This window comes from Bombina bombina, chromosome 8 (assembly GCF_027579735.1).
Source record: "Bombina bombina isolate aBomBom1 chromosome 8, aBomBom1.pri, whole genome shotgun sequence".
NCBI lineage: Eukaryota > Metazoa > Chordata > Amphibia > Anura > Bombinatoridae > Bombina > Bombina bombina.
Genome location: NC_069506.1, coordinates 277,395,797 through 277,416,345, shown reverse-complemented (window position 1 = coordinate 277,416,345; position 20,549 = coordinate 277,395,797). Strand labels below are relative to the sequence as shown.

The window sequence follows — 20,549 nt, the reverse complement described above, 5'->3', positions numbered from 1 at the left end:
CAATAGACAACAAACAAGGACAAAGTTTGTCTAAAATACTTAGTAGCCTGAAGGTAGAACTTCAAGGCGCGAACAGCGTTCAGATTATGAAGCAAACGTTCCTTCACAGAAGAAGGATTTGTACACAAGGAAGGAACCACAATCTCTTGATTGATGTTGCGGTCTGACACGACCTTAGGAAGAAACCCTAACTTAGTACGTAGGACAGCCTTATCCGAATGGAACACCAAATAAGGAGGCTCACATTGCAAGGCAGCAATCTCAGATACTCTGCGCGCAGAAGCAATAGCCAGTAGAAAAAAGAACCTTCCAGGACAACAATTTAATGTCAATCTCATGCATAGGCTCAAATTGGGCCCGTTGCAAAACCTTAAGAATAAGATTTAGACTCCAAGGAGGAGCCTTAGATCTAAACACAGGTTTGATCCTAATCGAAGCCTTAACAAAAGGACTATACATCGGGAAGCTCTGAGAGCCTCTTGTGCAGTAAAACAGATAGGGCCGAAATCTGTCCCCTCAGGGAACTGGCAGAAAGGCCCTTCTCCAGTCCACCCTGGAAAAATCATAGGATCCTGGCAACCTTAACCATATGCAAGGAAATCCACGCTCTTCACACCAGAATAAGTAGGTTCTCCACACCTTATGATAGATGCGACAAGTAACCGGCTTACAAGATTGAATCTCTCAGAAAAACCTCTCGGCTAGGACTAAGCATTCAATCTACATGCAGTCAGCCTCAGAGAATCTAGATTTGTTTGTAAATTTAAATAATCTTTTATTGAGGTTTTGCGCAAATAAAAAGGAAAAAAAACTATACAATAAATGTCAAGGCATAAATGATCACATTTTCATGAAACAAATTACATTGATAACAGCAAATAAAAACAGAATGAATGGTAAAATATAAACATCTGAAACCTTTTTTATACATATGGTTGCTTTCTTAAATGGCTAGTGATCTGGTCGCTTATGGACCCTTTGATAATGGTTACACTAGAAAGGTATATGAGAATATTAAAAGATCCAATAGGCAAGTCAATAGATTTTTTTCAGCGTGTAAACACTGCTCGAAACAATATAAAATATTATAATATATAAGTAAAAGAAATAGCGTTTGAGGGAGAGAGTTGGATAGAGGAAACTATAACTCTATAGAGAGACCCAAGCATTGCATTCTGACCTCGGGTAAATATACTCTAGTACTGGGTAGCTAAGTATAATGATAAGAATATGAGCAGAATTGTGGGATGTTAAAAGTTAGGATGGTAGAAAAGGCTCCAGACCATGATTAAGTACCCATATTGGGTCAACGTCTCAGATTGACATAAACCGATGAATCTCCACATGTATAACTAGTACTATCATGGGGGAAGGAGGGGGGGGATGTATAGTTAGGAGATGTGGCAATTATTTTGGAGTGTTGTTAAGCTAGGATCTTTGTAGAACACACATGGAATGTTGACAAGGAATTATAAATGAAATTGCTAGGAGCCAGGTCTATCTCTATACCAAATTCCGCAGTAAAGCTAGTATATCGGCTGAACCATATTATACATACAGTATGCGTAACACCCGCAATATGGCATATAAACACATGCAGATAGCAAAATTATAAATTAAATTGGAAACATGGGAGCTATTTGATTAGGGAGCAAAGGTACACACTAGTAGATGTCATTAGTCAAATGAGACAGGGAGGCAGTGCAATCAGCGTACCTCGGTTTGAGTCAGGGCCTAGGGCCAAAGGTAAGCACAGGAGCTACAGTCCCATAGTATAAACAATATACTATACCTTAACTGTATAAAAACATTACCGTCTGTTGCTTCCAAATCTAGACAAGGGAGATGAATACAGCCATAGGGTGTTTTACATGTTATTTGATACATCTCATTTACATCTGCTTTAAGAGTCCTACAAACATTTTGTGGGCAACGAAACAGATAGGCAATTCCTAGTTACTAGGTCTATCTCTGCAACAATAATTCCTGCCACCCGCGTATATGGGTTAAGCAATAATAATTGTATAGCAGGAGGAAGTCCCATATTATAATATGAAAAACAAAAACAAACTTGTGAACTATACAGTAAGCAGGTGTAAAGGAACTGTTAAAGAGACTACATAATATGTAATCTCCTACTCGTCTGACTTTAGACGGCATGAGCTTCAGCCCACTCCTCCTCGGCAGAAGAAGTTTGGAGAGGTGATTAGATCAGTCCGAATAACTGTACCGGACATGGCTAGTGGGGGCTTAATATGTGGGATGTTCTCCACTATTGCAGATGGGGTATAAACCCAGCACCCTACCCCTAATAATGGCATCTCAGGATTATGTCTAAAAGGTAACCGTGATACCCTTGTTGGACTGAGTTATGCTTACTTCAAGGCACACTTCACCAAGGAATGCCGCAAGAGCACTGTGATGGGGGGTACATGGATAGGGCTCTAAGGGATCTGTTGCATTCCTCCAAAGAACTGCCCAAACCAAGTTAGTATGATCCGAAGCAGATGTGGTCACCTTCGTGTTAGTAGCTAACGTAAATGTTGTCAGCTCTCAGCAGCCATCTTGAGGCATTGCATCGGCAGTCGACAATTCTTGACTGTGTGTAGATGCAAGTGGGTCAATTATTTTTTATACACATCTCCTGTTCCTCTTTCTCCTCTGTTAAACAAATAATCTCTGTATGTGGACATTCTGCTAGCTGGGCAAACTGCAGCGCCATCTCCTCTCCTGACTGATCCCAAACTGGGGCAGCCAGGTCCCGTCCCGCAGCATTGTGCGAAAAGGTCAGATCATTAAAGTTGCTGCGCATTTGGTGCTCGAGTTTAGTAAGTAGGAGGTGCAGTTCTGCGTGTAACATCTCTTCCTTTAGATTAGACATGATGAGCCTGTTGACCCCAATGCTCATGGGGGGTGGAGGGTTGATGTAATATGTAGAAGGTCTAGGCCTAATTTCTCCATGGCGTAGCGGACTATGAGAACGCAAAGGCAGTAATATTTATATGTATCTGAACCGCTGTGTGTTACAGAACTAACAACAGTCTCAAAAGTGAGTTGTTCTGCCAAAATCCAAAGTTATTCAGATGATAGTCGGGATTTCCTTCAGAGCTTCAAATAATGCGGCTTAATATGGCCGCTGCCTAGGCATGCCCCGAGAATCTAGATTTTGATGAACAAAGGGACCTTGTTCCAGCAGATATCTGCGACAAGGTAACTTCCACGGACGAGATGACATCCTCACCAGATCCGCAAACCACATCGGTCGCAGCCACGATGGAGCAATCAGTATCACTGATGCCTGCTCCTGCTTGATGCGGGCCACTACACGAGGAAGAAGTGGTAACGGCGAGAAAAGGTAAATTAGACTGAACCTCCAAGGCACTGCTAATGCATCTATTAGCTCCGCCTGAGGATCCCTGGACCTTGACCCATATCTGGGTAGCTTGGTATTGAGACGAGACGCCATGAGATCTATCTCCGGCGTCCCCCATCTGAAGCATATCTCCGTAAACACTTTGGGATGGAGAGACCATTCCTCTGGATGAAAGGATTGTCTGCTGAGAAAATCCGCTTCCCAGTTGTCCACACCTGGAATGTGGATCGCTGACAGCGAACAGCTGTGGGCCTCCGCCCATTCCAGAATTTGAGATACCTCCCTCATTGCTAGGGAGCTTCTCATTCCCCCCGATGGTTGATGTAAGCCACCAAGGTTATATTGTCTGATTGGAATCTGATAAACCGGGACAAACCCAGAAGGGGCCAAGCCTAAAAGATCATTGAAGATTGCTTGAAGTTCCAGAATGTTGATCGGGAGGGAGCGTTCCTCCTGAGACCACAGGCCCCAAACAGCTTCCCATCCTGAGAGACTTGCGCCCGTAGTCACAATCTCCCAGGATGGTCTTAAGAAGAGAGTGATTCTCTCGACCGGTTGTCCAGAGAGATCTGTTGAGACAGATCCGAATGATCGCCGTTCCACTGCCTCAGCATGCACAGTTGCAACGGTCTGAGATGGAACCTGGCAAAGGGAATGATGTCCATGCTGAGCCACAGAGCCACATACACTGAGCCACAGAGGGCCTTAAGGAGGTCCAGAGGGCAAGACATAACTAAGCAAGCTTGCAACGTCTCCAGTCTGTTTGAAATATCCTCATGGATATGGAGTCTATTATAGTACCCAGGAATTCTACCCTGGTGCTTGGAATAAGAACTCTTTTCTAGATTTATCTTCCATCCATGAGATCGAAGAAGAGAGAAGAGATTCCGAATGGTCCTCCGCCAGACGAAAAGATGGTGCTGGTACGAGAATATCATCCAAGTAGGGAGCTACTGCTATACCCCGGGTTCTGGCAACGACTAAAAGAGCCCCTAGAACTTTCTTAAAAATTATTGGAGCAGTAGCTAGACCAAATGGAAGTGCAATGAACTGGAAGTGCTGGTCCAGGAATGCAAACCTAAGGAACTGGAAGTGATCCTTGTAGATTGGAACGTTAAGGTAAGCATCCTTCAGATCTATAGTGGTCGTGAACTGTCCTTCCTGAACTAAGGGAAGGATGGACCATATCGTCTACATCTTAAACGAGGGGACGTTTAGAAATTTGTTTAAGCACTTTAGGTCCAGAACCCGGCGAAATCCTTCGTTGGGACCACGAAAAGGTTTGAATAGTATCCCAAACGTCTTTCTGTGATAGGTACCGGGACAATGACCCCTACTAAGGAGGACAGATCCCGCACGCTCCCCAGAAAGGCTTCCCTCTTTTCTGATCTAGAAGACAGGCTTGAGAGAAGAAATCTGCCCTTGAGTGGATGAGACTTCAAACATATCTTGTATCCCTGAGCTATGGCCTCCAGGACTCATGGATCCTGCATGTTCCTGAACCAAGCTTCTGAAAAGAGCGACAGTCTGCCCCCTACACGATCCAGCGCCAGATCAAGGACCACACCTTCATGCCATTTTCAACTCTTAGCAAATATACCGTGCGGTAAATCCAAACTCCCAAGGGTGCCAAGCCGGATTTACAGCACGGCTATTGGCTAAGAGGTGAAAACGTCACCTCTCAAGCAAAACAGCGATCTGTCGTGGGCCTGATGCTGCTTTGATGGCCATCAAAGCAGCATCAGCCCCTTAGCTCCTGCTCTGTCTCTCTCTGGTTTTGATTTCCAGTACACATTTGGCTCACAAAAAGCAGCTACAGATGGAATTAAGTATGAATTAATGTTGTCATACTGGGTTTTATGGTGTTCATTTATAAGTGGAGGTTCGTCCCTGTATACTTTAAGGGTTCCTGTTTAATATGTTACCACCTTGGGACTTACGGACACTTTCGAACAGCGGGGACCTCACAGAGCCCGTTTCTGGATGTACAAGGGGTACCGGTAACATGATATACAGCTGACTAAGCACGGATGAAATATCTGTTTTTTATGCTCTTTGTTGAAGTTTTATCTTGTAAGTAGCAGCCTACAGAATAGGGGCTACTATTAAATTCTTTTGATACTAAACTTAGATACTTTGTTGCACTCCTTTTTCGTTTTCTGTTTTACAGCTTTCTTTTTGAATGCAATTAGATCATTCGTTTAGAGGAGCAGCACAAAGTGTGAAGATTGATTTTTATTTGGATCTGCTTGGATCGAATTTCACTAAAGGACCTTTATCCTGGAGGAAGGAAAAACGTTACATCCACTTTTTTGATGTAACTTTATATGAACCTTTTATCTAATTATCTTCCTTTGATGAGCATTTGCTAAATTTTATTGTATCTTAAAGTGTTTTGCATTATATTTTTTATAGATTAGAGCATATGATATTTTATTTATATACATTATCTATTTGATCAGAGACCATCACTGATCATATAAAACCATATAGATATTAATTGATACTTGAGAAAGCAGCGCTAGGTGTTTTATTAGTTTATTTTAGTTATGAAGTATCTTATACTTCACGAATGAAAGTCCCTTTTATTTGTTTCAATAGTCGATCCTAGCGTTTCAAAAACGCTAGGATTGACTTTCACTTTAACAAGTAAGCTTATTGTTTGATTTTAGATACTTTTGTATCTCTTTCCAGATTAACAGACAGTGAACCCTAGAATTAATATTTCCGTTTTAATTGTTTTTATCCCAGTATCCTTTTGATACTGCTAATCCCTTGTTTTATGATTAGTTCAATAAAAGTTAAGTTTTATGTTTGGCCCCTTACATGCCCTTACTCCATTAAGTGGGTGCCTATGGGTAACTTTTTCTCTAACTTCATATTTGATGTAAGTTTTATTATACTCTGGAACCCCACACACACACTTTTTCTTGTGTTCAGAAGAGTGCATGGGAATATGATTGAGATTTAATGTAATACACAGTTCAGCATCTTCCTATTTCTTTTTTATCATATATTAAATATTACACATGCTGCAGGACAATCATTGTCCTGTCTACAGCAACATATAGTTCAATATATGGGACTACAACTCCCACAAATCTATGCTGCCACTGACGTCTTCACGTATTTTTTGAGCTGTGTGCTATTACTGAGCATGTGAGAAAATAAAAATTTCAATCTTTATATTTCATAGCAACTACCATTAGGTTTTTCAGCAAAAAAAGTACCTACTGAAAAATAAAATCCTCTGCATGTCAGGTTTAATTTGCTACACTAATCCGGTACTAATGGATTTCAGTTTATGCACCTACAAATGATATTTATGCTCTCTCACACGTCTTGTCACCTACTTTAGGTTTAATGTTTTCCAGTTCTCCATTTTGAAGCCGCCACAAAACATGTCTTGTAGTGTCACCTCCAATACCGAAATTCAGAGCATGAAGCGGAGAAAAAAGCTCCCTCCAAACCTAAACATAGTAAAGGACATTTATTCTTCTGAAGCAAATATAAATGTGCAGCTTACCCCTACCCGCTGAACAGCAGCAACACGTACCCTCCCCGCTGTACAGCAGCAACATGTACCCCTACCCACTGTACATTACGGTCACTACCTCCCCCTGTACATTACCGTCACTACCTCCCCCTGTACATTACCGTCACTACCTCCCCCTGTACATTACCGTCACTACCTCCCCCTGTACATTACCGTCACTACCTCCCCCTGTACATTACCGTCACTACCTCCCCCTGTACATTACCGTCACTACCTCCCCCTGTACATTACCGTCACTACCTCCCCCTGTACATTACCGTCACTACCTCCCCCTGTACATTACCGTCACTACCTCCCCCTGTACATTACCGTCACTACCTCCCCCTGTACATTACCGTCACTACCTCCCCCTGTACATTAGCGTCACTACCTCCCCCTGTACATTAGCGTCACTACCTCCCCCTGTACATTAGCGTCACTACCTCCCCCTGTACATTAGCGTCACTACCTCCCCCTGTACATTAGCGTCACTACCTCCCCCTGTACATTAGCGTCACTACCTCCCCCTGTACATTACCGTCACTACCTCCCCCTGTACATTACCGTCACTACCTCCCCCTGTACATTACCGTCACTACCTCCCCCTGTACATTACCGTCACTACCTCCCCCTGTACATTACCGTCACTACCTCCCCCTGTACATTACCGTCACTACCTCCCCCTGTACATTACCGTCACTACCTCCCCCTGTACATTACCGTCACTACCTCCCCCTGTACATTACCGTCACTACCTCCCCCTGTACATTACCGTCACTACCTCCCCCTGTACATTACCGTCACTACCTCCCCCTGTACATTACCGTCACTACCTCCCCCTGTACATTACCGTCACTACCTCCCCCTGTACATTACCGTCACTACCTCCCCCTGTACATTACCGTCACTACCTCCCCCTGTACATTACCGTCACTACCTCCCCCTGTACATTACCGTCACTACCTCCCCCTGTACATTACCGTCACTACCTCCCCCTGTACATTACCGTCACTACCTCCCCCTGTACATTACCGTCACTACCTCCCCCTGTACATTACCGTCACTACCTCCCCCTGTACATTACCGTCACTACCTCCCCCTGTACATTACCGTCACTACCTCCCCCTGTACATTACCGTCACTACCTCCCCCTGTACATTACCGTCACTACCTCCCCCTGTGCATTACCGTCACTACCTCCCCCTGTACATTACCGTCACTACCTCCCCCTGTACATTACCGTCACTACCTCCCCCTGTACATTACCGTCACTACCTCCCCCTGTACATTACCGTCACTACCTCCCCCTGTACATTACGGTCACTACCTCCCCCTGTACATTACGGTCACTACTTCCCCCTGTACATTACGGTCACTACCTCCCCCTGTACATTACGGTCACTACCCCCCCCCCTGTACATTACTGTCACTACCCCCTGTACACAGTGTTACACGCAGCTTACCTCATACTGCTGAAGGAGCTGTACCAGGGAGTCTCCCACAAACAGGACATCTGGCTCCTTGTCTTTACAATCTAGTACAAACCTGTTGTGCTGTGAAGGAAACACATTTAGTGCATGTCACATAAAGTAGGGGATGATAAATAAAATGAATGAGAGGTGGCAGGAGGGACCTGGAGTGGGGGAAGGGCAGGAAAGTGTGACACATACAGAAAAGGAGAGAATGATGGACAGAAAGAGAAGAGAGATATTGTACAATTATTTCATACTAACACCTGACTCCCCCTGTCCCTGACTGAAAACAAAATTATTTACATTTTACACCTAACCAAATGTGCAGGTGTGCCTAGACAGAAACGCACTCAAAGCTAATGTGACTAATAATAGCTGGTAAATACCCGGCTTGCTATGCTAATGAAACTAATAGCTGGTAAATACCCGGCTTGCTATGCGAATGAAACTAATAATAGCTGGTAAATGCCCGGATTATGCTCCGCTTCAGTATGTCACAGTACATGTTGGCATTCATGGTTCCCTCAAACTGTAGCTCCCCAGTGCCCGCAGCACTCATGCAGGCCCAGATGATGACACTCCCACCACCATGCTTGACTGTAGGCAAAACCCACTTGTCTTTGTACTCCTCACCTGGTTGTCGCCACACATGCTTGACACCATTTGAACCAAATAAGTTTATCTTGGTCTTATCGGACCACAGGAGATGGTTCCAGTAATCCATGTCCTTAGTCTGCTTGTCTTCAACAAACGGTTTAAGGGTTTTCTTGAGCATCATCTTTAGAAGATGCTTCCTTCTGGGACGACAGCCATGCAGACCAATTAAAGGCATTATGCGGCATATGGTCTGAGCACCGACAAGCTGACCCCCCACACCCCTTCAACCTCTGCAGCAATGCTGGCAGCACTCATAAATCTATTTCCCAAAGACAAACTCTGGATATGACGCTGAGCACATGCACTCAACTTCTTTGGTCAACCATGGCGAGGCCTGTTCTGAGTGAAACCTGTCCTGTGAAACCGCTGTATGGTCATGCCCACCATGCTGCAGCTCAGTTTCAGGGTCTTGGCAATCTTCTTTTTACCTAGGTCATCTTTATGTAGAGTAACAATTCTTTTTTTTCAGATCCTCAGAGAGTTGTTTACCATGAGGTGCCATGTTGAACTTCCAGTGACCAGTATGAGAGAGTGTGAGAGCGATAACACCAAATTTAACACACCTGCTCCCCCCATTCACACCTGAGACCTTGTAACACTAACGAGTCACATGACACCAGGGAGGGAAAATGGCTAATTGGGACAATTTGGACATTTCCACTTAGTGGTGTATTCACTTTTGTTGCCAATGGTTTAGACATTAATGGCTGTGTGTTGAGTTATTTTGAGGGGACAGCAAATTTACACTGTTATACAGGCTGTACACTCATTACTTTACATTGTAGCAAAGTGTAATTTCTTCAGTGTTGTCACATGAAAAGATATAATAAAATATTTACAAAAATGTGAAGGGTGCACTCACTTTTGTGAGATACTGTATATATAGTGTATGTGTATATAACATGATAAATTTAGTATACATATTTTTCATACCTCTAATTATATGCATTAGTTGTTTTATACTGTAGTTGTATATACACTAATAGAAAAATATTTTTAATAATATTCTAGCAGAGTACTATGGGTTTTTTATTATCTAATGATTCATAGGAGCAGCACGATCATGTGGGACGCTCCACAAACAGTCTTAAAGACAGTATGGACATCCAGTGGGCAGCCTCTGACGAAGGAGTTCCCTACGAAACGTGTTAGGCCACGCCCACCGTCTACACGCCACAATAATCAGCTGTTCTCTAGCCGGCTGTATACCCGATCGACTGCTTTTACCGAGTGGTGGCGATTTAAAATTGCTATTTTAAGAAATTGCATCTACGGTACATTTTGGAACAGTGTACTCACTTGGTGTGCCCAGCTGAACTACAGGACGATCTTATACAGATTGTGGAGACATTCCTGGGACGCTACTTCTAACTAAGCCGTGAGACTCCATGTGTACATATGTGTTTTTATTATACCTCACAGTTGTTTGAGGTCTTAATGTGCGAGTTTGCATTTATTGATGTATCAATAAATTTATATATATTTTTAACAAACTACGCTTAGAGGAGTGTGCGCACTTCTACCCTTGAGATAGATATATTCATATACACATACATACATACATATACACACACACACAATGAAAAAAAGTTATTTCTATCCTATACAGTCCAGGGGACAGACCTTACAAGTCTTTCAAAAACCTTAGAGACACAACTTATTGAATTAGACAAAGTAAACAATAGTTGGCACACCAACCGCTCCAAACAATACAGAATAAATCATTTGACTCCACAAGAAACACAAGCTTTGCAAGATCTGAAAAGTGATCAAAGAGTGGTGATCAGACAAATTACACAAATTGAATCTATCAAATGGGTTGACACATACAGATTTGTCACCTTAGATGTAACTGTACTTAACACTTCAATTTCACATGTTCAGTGCTTAAAAGCACTTCAATTGTTTTTACACAAATTCTTATGAGTTATTCACTACTCCATTTCTACACTTAACAGTAGAGTACCTACTCACTCACAATTTTTTTTTTATGTTTGAAGGTAAATATCTCCAGAGACGTTGCACAGCCATGTGTGCAAAATTTACACCATCCTACGCAAAAATCTATAAGGGATTTTGGGAGTTCTGCCACATCTTTGGGTATACTAACCCCTTTAGAAAGAACATTATCCACTACAGAATATACATAGACAATTTACTGATTATTTGGCATCTCATCCTCACATTTACTTTGGCACAAAGTCAAACACACATTGATTTTTTGGATATCACCCACACACCAAATTTGGTTTCACATCAGATTGAAGTTGAATTCTTTAGAAAAAGCACTGCAGGAAACACGATTTTACATGCCTCGTCATGTCACCCAAAATACACACAAAATTAAATACCATATAGACTATTCTTACACACTAAATGTAATTGTTTATCAGAATACAAATATCAACACCATGTAAGAAACACATATCAGAGATTGGAAGCTCGAGGCTATGACTCAAATCTACTAGATGACAAGAAACAGAGTAGACCAAATACAGAGAGATGACATATTAAGACCAAAAAACAAAACTAACCTCAGTAATAATAGAAAACCCACTTTGTAACTTCGTACAGTCAAGACTATTTAAAAATATATAGTAATGTAAGGGTTGCCTTCCAATACTTAGAGGAGTTAGCAGCATACAAATGATATAAAAGGTGTCCAAAAAGCAAGTGTATTTCTGTAAAAATCTTTATTAAAAAGCGACGCGTTTCTCAGCTAAGACAAGCTGTTTCTAAAACATTATTAAAACACATTCATATTGCTTTATACAAAACTATACCTATTGATTAACCAATCAGATTGTTCCAACCTTAATGGTCATTAAGTGTTAGCACCTGTCTGCTGCATATATAGTAATATATAGTAATGTACGGGTTGCCTTCCAATACTTAGAGGAGATGAAAAACTTAGAAATATTATATCTAGAGGATTTAATTTTTCTATAAGAAAAGCTAAAACCTTAAGGAACATTCTTTCCCCATTAATGCTACCACAAAACAAACCCAGTACTTGGCTTCCTAGAAGACTAGGTTGCTATAATTGCAACGGAAGAATATGCAAAAACATGTGGACACATTAAACAGGGTAATAAATTTAGCTCATCTACAACGGAGAGTGAATATAACATTCGGTTTAATATAACATGTAACAAAACACATGTCACTTATTAAAGGGCCACTAAACCAAAAATCTTTCTTTCATGATTCAGATAGAGAATATAAATTTAAACATTACAATTTACTTCCATTATTTATTTTGCTTAATTTTTTAGATATCCTTAATTGAAGAAAAAGCAATGCACATGGTGAGCCAAACACATGAGGCTTCTATGTGCAGCAACCAATCAGCAGCTACTGAGCATATCTAGATATGCTTCTCAGCAAAGAATATCAAGGGAATAAAACAAATTAGATAATATAAGTAAATTAGAAAGATGTTTAAAATTGCATTCTCTTTCTAAATCATAAAAGAAAAAATGTGGGTGTCATGTCCCTTTAACATGCCAGGGCTGCAAGAAACAATATGTAGGACGTACCAAACGTAACTCTTGTACACACTGCCTTCTCCCCCCTTTTTTTCTCCCCTCCTTTCTTACACTCCTATGTGGTATTTGAATGGTTAAAACATACACAGTAGCCACCTTCAAAATTATTTATATGGATGTTGTTGCCTTTAAGACAAAACAGGTGTAATCAATCACCACATCACCTTTAAATTGCATCCTGGATACAGCATGAAACATGCCAGTGATCAAGGGCTAGAGGAGGCCCGAAACATGTTTGGCAAGCTGCTCTAACCAAGGATTAGGCCTTTATCTTGGATCCATTGCTATTATGACTGTGTTTTTAAACAATTTTTGGAAATAAAAGTATTTTTCATTTTACCTTCATGGACTGATTTCTGGAATTGATGGTGCGGACTATAAAAAATATATATATACACACACATACAGTTGTGCTCATAAGCTTACATACCCTGGCAGAATCTATGATTTCTTGGCCATTTTTCAAAAAATATGGAAACTTTTCACTTTCACTCATGGTTAGTGTTTGGCTGAAGCCATTTATTATCAATCAACTGTGTTTCCGCTTTTTAAATCATAATGACAATGGAAACTACCCAAATTACCCTAGTGATTTTGGCCTGATAACATGCACACAAGTTGACACAAAGGGGTTTGAATGGCTACTAAAAGGTAACCATCCTCACCTGTGATCTGTTTGCTTGTAATTAGTGTGTGTGTATAAAAGGTCAATGAGTTTCTGGACTCCTGACAGACCCTTGAATCTTTCATCCAGTGCTGCTCTGACGTTTCTGGATTCTGAGTCATGGAAAAAAAAAAAAATTGTCAAAAGGATCTGCCGGAAAAGGAAGTTGAACTGTATAAAACAGGAAATGGATATAAAAAGATATTCAATGAATTAAGAATGCCAATCAGCAATGTTCAAATTCTAATCAAGAAGTGGAAAATGAGGAGTTCTGTTAAAACAAAACCAAGGTCAGGTAGACCAACTAAATGTTCAGCTACAACTGCCAGGAAAATTGTTTTGGATGCAAAGAAAAACCCACACATAACTTCAGGTGAAATACAGGACCCTCTGAAAACATGTGGTGTGGCTTTTTCAAGATGCACAATAAGGAGGCACTTGAAGAAAGATGGGCTGCATGGTCGAGTCGCCAGAAGAAAGCCATTACTACGCAAATGCCACAAAGTATCAAGCTTACAATACGCCAAACAGCACAGAAACAAGCCTCAAACCTTCTGGCACAGAGTCATTTGGAGTGATGAGACCAAAATTGAGCTTTTTTGCCATAACCATAAACGCTACATTTGGAGAGGAGTCAACAAAGCCTATGATGAAAGGTACACCATTCCTACTGTGAAACACGGAGGTGGATCGCTGATGTTTTGGGGATGTGTGAGCTACAAAGGCACAGGAAATTTGGTCAGAATTGATGGCAAGATGAATGCAGTATGTTATCAAAATATACCGGAAGAAAATTTGCATTCATCAGCCCGGAAGCTGCACATGGGATGTACTTGGACATTCCAACATGACAATGATCCTAAACACAAGGCCAAGTCGACCTGTCATTGACTACAGCAGAATAAAGTGAAGGTTCTGGAGTGGCCCATCTCAGTCTCCTGACCTCAATATCATTGAGCCACTCTGGGGAGATCTAAAAACGTGCAGTTCATGCAAGACAGCCCAAGAATTGACAGGAACTGGAGACTTTTTGCAAGGAAGAATGGGCAGCTTTACCATCTGTGAAGATAAAGAGCCTCATCCACAAATACCACAAAAGACTACAAGCTGTCATTGATGTTAAAGGGGGCAATACACGGTATTAAGAACTGGTGTATGTAAACTTTTGATCAGGGTCATTTGGGTAGTTTCGGTTGTCGTCATGATTTTAAAAGAGTAAACAAAAATGATTGATAATTAATGGCTTCACCCAAACACTAACCATGAGTGAAAGAATGTGTGTGTGTGTGTGTGTGTGTGTATGAGAATGTGTATATATATATATATATATATATATATATATATATATATATGTGTGTGTGTGTGTGTCTATATATGTATAAGTGTGTGTGTATGAGAATGTGTGTATGTTTGTGCGCATATATATATATATATATATATATATAAATATGTGTATTTGTGTGAGTATATATACACATACACACACAGGCCACTTTATTAGGTACACCTGTTCAATTGCTTGGTAACACAAATTGATAATCAGCCAATCACATGGCAGCAAATCAATGCATTTAGGCATCTAGACGTGGTGAAGACGACTTGCTGAAGTTCAAACTGAAAATCAGAATGGGGAAGAAAAGGGATTTAATTGACTTTGCATGTGGCATGGTTGTTGGTGCCAGACGGGCTGGTATGCGCATGTCAAAAACTGCTGATCTACTGGTATTTTCAAGCACAACCATCTCTAGGGTTGACAGAGAATGGTCCGAAAAAGAGAAAATATCCACAAGTATTAGTATAGCAAAGTACTTGAAGGTAGGAGCTCCTTCATTGCCAGAGGTTATCAATAAAATTAATACTATGTATGCTATGTCCGAATCAGCTTCCTGCATACAGGGTATCTGTCAGGGTTTTTTCCCTGTTTTGTTTGCCATGTGCTGCTGGCAGCCATTTTACTCACCTCTCTTCCTGACTATGGTGCATTGTGGGGGATGCTGCTCATTTCCTGCACTTCCTTTTATGGCCAGACTGGTGTGCATCATCTGTGTGAGACAGGATGCAGTCTCAGAATTGTGATGGCATCACTTATTATTTAAAGGGCCTCTGTTCAGTATGCTTTGCCTTTGCAGACCTGTTTGTGACAGTTTCTGTGTATTACCTGGCTGTCTGACGTCCTTCCTGGTTCCTGATCCCTGGCTTGTTCCTGATTCCGGCTCGTCTGACTATTCGCTTTGGCTCCTGACTCGGCTCGTCTGACTACCAGCTCTGGTTTTGACTCCTGGCTTGTTATTAGACTTGTGGAATTTTTTTATTTTTTTTTTATTAATAAAAGGTGTGATTATTTTTGCACTTCTCGTCTGAGTCCGATTCCTGGCACCCTGACATTACGCAAAGGCCATGAATCCTGATGGTGCTAATAATCCACCTTTAACTGCCATCATTTCCAGGATGGATGAACAGGATCACCGCTTGGATCAATTTGCACTAGCCCTGCAGACCCTGCTGACTTGCACTGCACATTTGGACCAAAGTGTCCCACAAGTTATGGCTGCTCCTGTTTCCGCTGCTGCACCTAGTCCTACCAGGAGCATGTCCGGTTCTGCACCTCTACCTCAGCGATATGGAGGCGATCCTATTCAGTGCAGAGGGTTTTTGAACCAGGTGGGAATTTACTTTGATATGTTACCTCAGGCGTTTCCCTCTGACAGAGCTAAGGTGGGATTTCTCATCTCGTTACTCTCTGACACAGCTCTTGCCTGGGCTAATCCCTTGTGGGAGACTAATAAACCAGTGATTTCAAATCACCCTGAATTTGTGGCCTCCTTTCGAAGGGTATTTGATGTTCCGGCTCGCTCCTCCTCTGCTGCTAAACGACTCATGTCCATTCAGCAAGGTACAAGATCTGTTGCTTAGTATGCTATTGAGTTCTGTACGCTTGCCGCAGAGGTTGGTTGGAACAATGAAGCCCTTGTTGCCGCCTTCTTTCATGGGCTCTCTGATGCGATTAAAGACGAAGTTGCTGCCAGAGATTTACCAGAGGATCGAGGCATTGGTGTCTTTTTTGATCCTAATTGACATCAGACTCAGAGAGAGGCCCTCTTTCAAGTAGCGCTTGCGGAAGCCTCCTGTTCCGTTGTCTCCTATGTGTTCGTTCCCACCCATGCCTCCCTCTCCTCCCATGCCTCCTGGTCCCGAGTCACCAGGTACTGCTGAGCCGATGCAGTTTTGAAACAAAACAAACAGGAACAGCACACACACCAGGAATAGAGCACGAGTGACCCAAGGGCACTGCTAGGTCCTTATATAAATAGCAATAGAAAATATAGGTCCTCAGCACTTTAAATAACAAATTCATTTTATTCACACAGGAAAAGCGTCGTTTCAGGGTCGCAGCCCCTTATTCATGCTTGATAACATTATGATGGCTCAGTACATTTTTACCGATGAAGTTGGGATACACGCGTCTCCCTCGGAGAGGGCCTTTAGGAGGAGGGAGGGGCTCTGCCTCTATTGTGGGTTACAGGGCCACCTTTTGAAGTCTTGTCCTACACGGCCGGGAAACGCTCACACCTAAGGTCCTGTCGGGGGCAGACCTTGGGTGGTTTATCCTCGTCCCCGGAACCACTTAAGGAGAAACCTTTGGTCATGGTTGTCCTTTACTGGGTGGACTCCTCCATAGTCACCCAGGCTCTTGTTGACTCCGGTGCTGCGGACTATTTCATTGACAGTGCTTTTGTATCAAAGCACTCCATTCCTGTTTTGCCTCGGTCCGTTCTGCTTGCTATTGAGGCCATTGATGGCAGGCCCCTTCAGCCCGCACTTGTTACTCACAAAACTGCTCCGTTGTCCATGGCTGTTGGGGCCTGCCAATATAGTTAGAAACGCATTTTAGTTAGGCTATATATTTTTAATAATAAATTACTTTGATATTCATTAGATTCGTCTTTTATATGAAAAAATAAGGCAATTTTGTTATAAGAATAAAATAATTATTTGTTTAGAACAGTTTTCTGTGATGAATTACTAATCATTATTTATATGGGACAAATGCATTGCTGCTCCTTATGATACAACAGTTATTTATTAAAAAAAACTTTTAGTAAGAGGGTGGCCATTTAAAAGATCTTAAGCCACATGTGTTTTATAAACTAGGCGCTCACATATATCCATTTTTTCTTTTGTACTATTAACCCCGCAATGTATTTCCACTTGTCTTCGGAAACCAGTTAAAGTCTTGTGCACTTTTTCGGTATCTCAATTGCCAGAGGAGTAGCGAGAGTTCCTAGACGTTTTTGACAAGGTGCGTGCCGGTACGTTGCCTCCTTACCAGTCTTACGATTGTGCCATAGACCTGCAACCCGGAGCCATTCCTCCTTGGGGCCGGGTTTACCCTCGGTCTGTTGCAGAGAATTGTGCTATGGAGGGGTATGTTGCCGATGCTCTGTCGTGGGGGATCATCCGCAAATCCTGCTCTCCTGCAGGGGCTGGCTTCTTCTTTGTAAAGAAAAAGGGTGGCGAGTTAAGACCATGCATTGATTATAGGGGTCTTAATCGTCTTACCATTAAGAATGCTTACCCTATTCCGCTCATTATGGAACTCTATGACCGCCTCAAGGGAGCTACGGTCTTTACTAAACTTGATTTGAAAGGAGCGTACAATCTTGTTAGGATCAAGGAGGGCCACGAATGGAAAACAGCGTTTAATACCAGAAGCAGGCATTATGAGTATCTTGTAATGCCCTTTGGCCTATGTAATGCTCCTGCTGTTTTCCAGGAATTTATTAATGATGTCCTACGAGATATGTTGCAACAGTGTGTTGTGGTGTACTTAGACGACATCCTCATACACTCACCCACACTTGAGGCTCATCGTTCTGATGTTACACGGGTTCTTCAGAGACTACGTGAGAACAGCCTGTTATGTAAAATCGAGAAATATGAGTTCCATCAGACTCAAGTAACCTTCCTAGGTTATGTTATCTCAGTTGCAGAGTTCTCCATGGATCCTGACAAGTTATCTGCAGTGGCCTCGCCCAGTTGGTCTTCGGTCTATTCAACGTTTTTTGGGGTTCGCCAAATACTATAGAAAGTTTATTAAAAACTTTTCTTCCTTGGTCAAACCTATCACAGACATGACCCGTAAAGAGAATGATCCACTCCATTGGTCACTTACTGCCACTAAGGCCTTTAATAGTTTTAAGACTGCTTTGCTGCCGCTCCAGTTCTGGCTCATCCTAACCCTTTCCTGCCTTTCGTTCTTGAGGTCGATGCGTCTGAGATTGGAGTAGGTGGCCTCTTGTCTCAACGTCCTACGCCTGACGATTCCTTGCATCCGTGTGGTTTCTTCTCTAAGAAATTGTCTCCAGCGGAGTGAAATTATGAAATTAGTGACAGGGAATTACTGGCCATAATTTTGGCACTCAAGGAATGGAGGCATCTTCTCGAGGGTACTAGCGTGCCAGTGCTCATTCTTACTTACCACAAGAATTTAACTTATCTATCTGAAGCAAAACGTTTGTCGCCCCGACAGGCCAGATGGGTGCTATTTTTGTCTTGGTTTAATTATGTGGTCTCCTACCTGCCTGGTAGTAAGAATGTTAGGGCTGATGCCCTCTCTCAACAATTTTCACCTCTGTCCAAGGAGGAGTCTGTACCTACTCCTGTTATACCTCCTGACCATATTTTAGCTACCATACGTACTAATTTGACTTCTCCCTTGGGGGAGGAGATCCTGGCTGCACAAACCAATGCACCTCCTGAGAAACCTAGTGGTAAGTGTTTTGTTCCTGAGAATCTTCAAACTAAACTTTTGCACACTTACCACTATCCTAAAGCCGCAGGTCATCCAGGCAAGAACCAAAATGATTTGGTCTGTCACTCGACAATTCTGGTGGCCAGGTCTTCGTTCTGATGTTGCTGAGTATGTTGCCTCCTGCTCAGTTTGTGCACAGAAGAAGATTCCACGACGACTTCCTGTGGTTCTTCTTCAACCTATTGTTAATGGTGAGTGTCCTTGGACACATCTTTCCATGGACTTCATTGTTGAGCTCCCTGTTTCCAATGGCAATACTGTTATCCTTATGGTGGTTGACCGTTTTTCTAAAATGTCACATAGCATTCCCTTGATGAAGTTGCCTACCGCTCAGGAGCTTGCTTCGCCCACTTGCTTTGTCCGGGAAATCTTCCATTTACATGGGTTACCCAAGGAGATAGTGTCGGACCGGGGTAGCCAGTTTGTCTCCAGATTTTGGCGTTCCTTTTGTGCTCAAATGGGGATCCAGCTTTCCTTCTCCTCAGCATATCACCCTTAATCCAATGGGGCTGCGGAACGGGTCTAATCAAGCTCTGGAACAGTTCCTTCGTTGCTATGTCTCAGATCACCACAATAATTGGTCTGAACTGTTACCTTGGGCAGAGTTTGCTCGTAATAGTGCTACTAATGCTTCCTCCAAGTTATCCCCGTTCATGGCGAATTATGGGTTTCAACCATCCTTGTTGCCCGATTCATTCATGTCTCAGGGTATTCCGGCTTTGGAGGAGCATCTCCGGCAACTCCGTTCCACGTGGGTGCAGATTCAGGATTACCTTCATTGTTCTATGCAGTGCCAAAGGTTCCAGGCTGATCGTAGGCGTCTGCCCGCGCCTTCCTACCAGGTTGGTGAGAGTTTGGCTGTCCTCCCCCATTTCAGTTGACACTTCAGAAGTTACACAGTTACAAAAAACACACTTAGCTTTAGTAGACTCAGGTCCTATAGTGGTTTCAGGGACAGAAGCAATATGTTCCATTATGGCACATAAATAAAACAAACAAAAAAAGGGTATAATAATATTTTTGTTTGCAAAATAAACTTTGAGGATTTGGAAAAGGTTGTGCTCAAAAAAAAATTTTGTAATAAATAAATGTTTCTAAAAACATTAAATATAGAGTGCTCATTAAAGCCTTAAAGGACCAGTCAACACATTAGATTTGCATAATCAACGAATGCAAGATAACAAGACAATGCAATAGCACTTAGTCTGAACTTCAAATGAGTAGTAGATTTTTTTATAACAAATTTCAAAGTTATGTATATTTCCACTCCCCTTCTACCATGTGATAGCAATCAGCCAATCACAAATGCATATACGTATAGTCTGTGAATTCTTGCACATGCTCAGTAGGATCTGGTGACTCGAAAATTGTAAATATAAAAGACTGTGCACATTTTTTTAATGGAAGTAAATTAGAAAGTTGTTTAAAATGACATGCTGTATCTGAATCATGAAAATTTAATTTAACCTGAGTGTCCCTTTAACTTAA

At 42.0% G+C, this 20,549-nt stretch overlaps 1 protein-coding gene across 2 annotated transcripts in view; it reads right to left on the bottom strand.

The window, feature by feature from the left end:
- The window catches only part of PAFAH1B2 (platelet activating factor acetylhydrolase 1b catalytic subunit 2), a 147,066-nt gene that overhangs the window by 114,698 nt on the left and 11,819 nt on the right, over window positions 1–20,549 (bottom strand). For both annotated transcript variants that reach the window (XM_053691387.1, XM_053691388.1), the window contains exons 3-4: window positions 8,372–8,461; window positions 6,727–6,843 (exon numbers count right to left, since the gene is read on the bottom strand). In XM_053691387.1, the coding sequence (XP_053547362.1) occupies window positions 6,727–6,843; window positions 8,372–8,461 (207 nt within the window). The remainder of the gene's footprint in view (window positions 1–6,726; window positions 6,844–8,371; window positions 8,462–20,549) is intronic.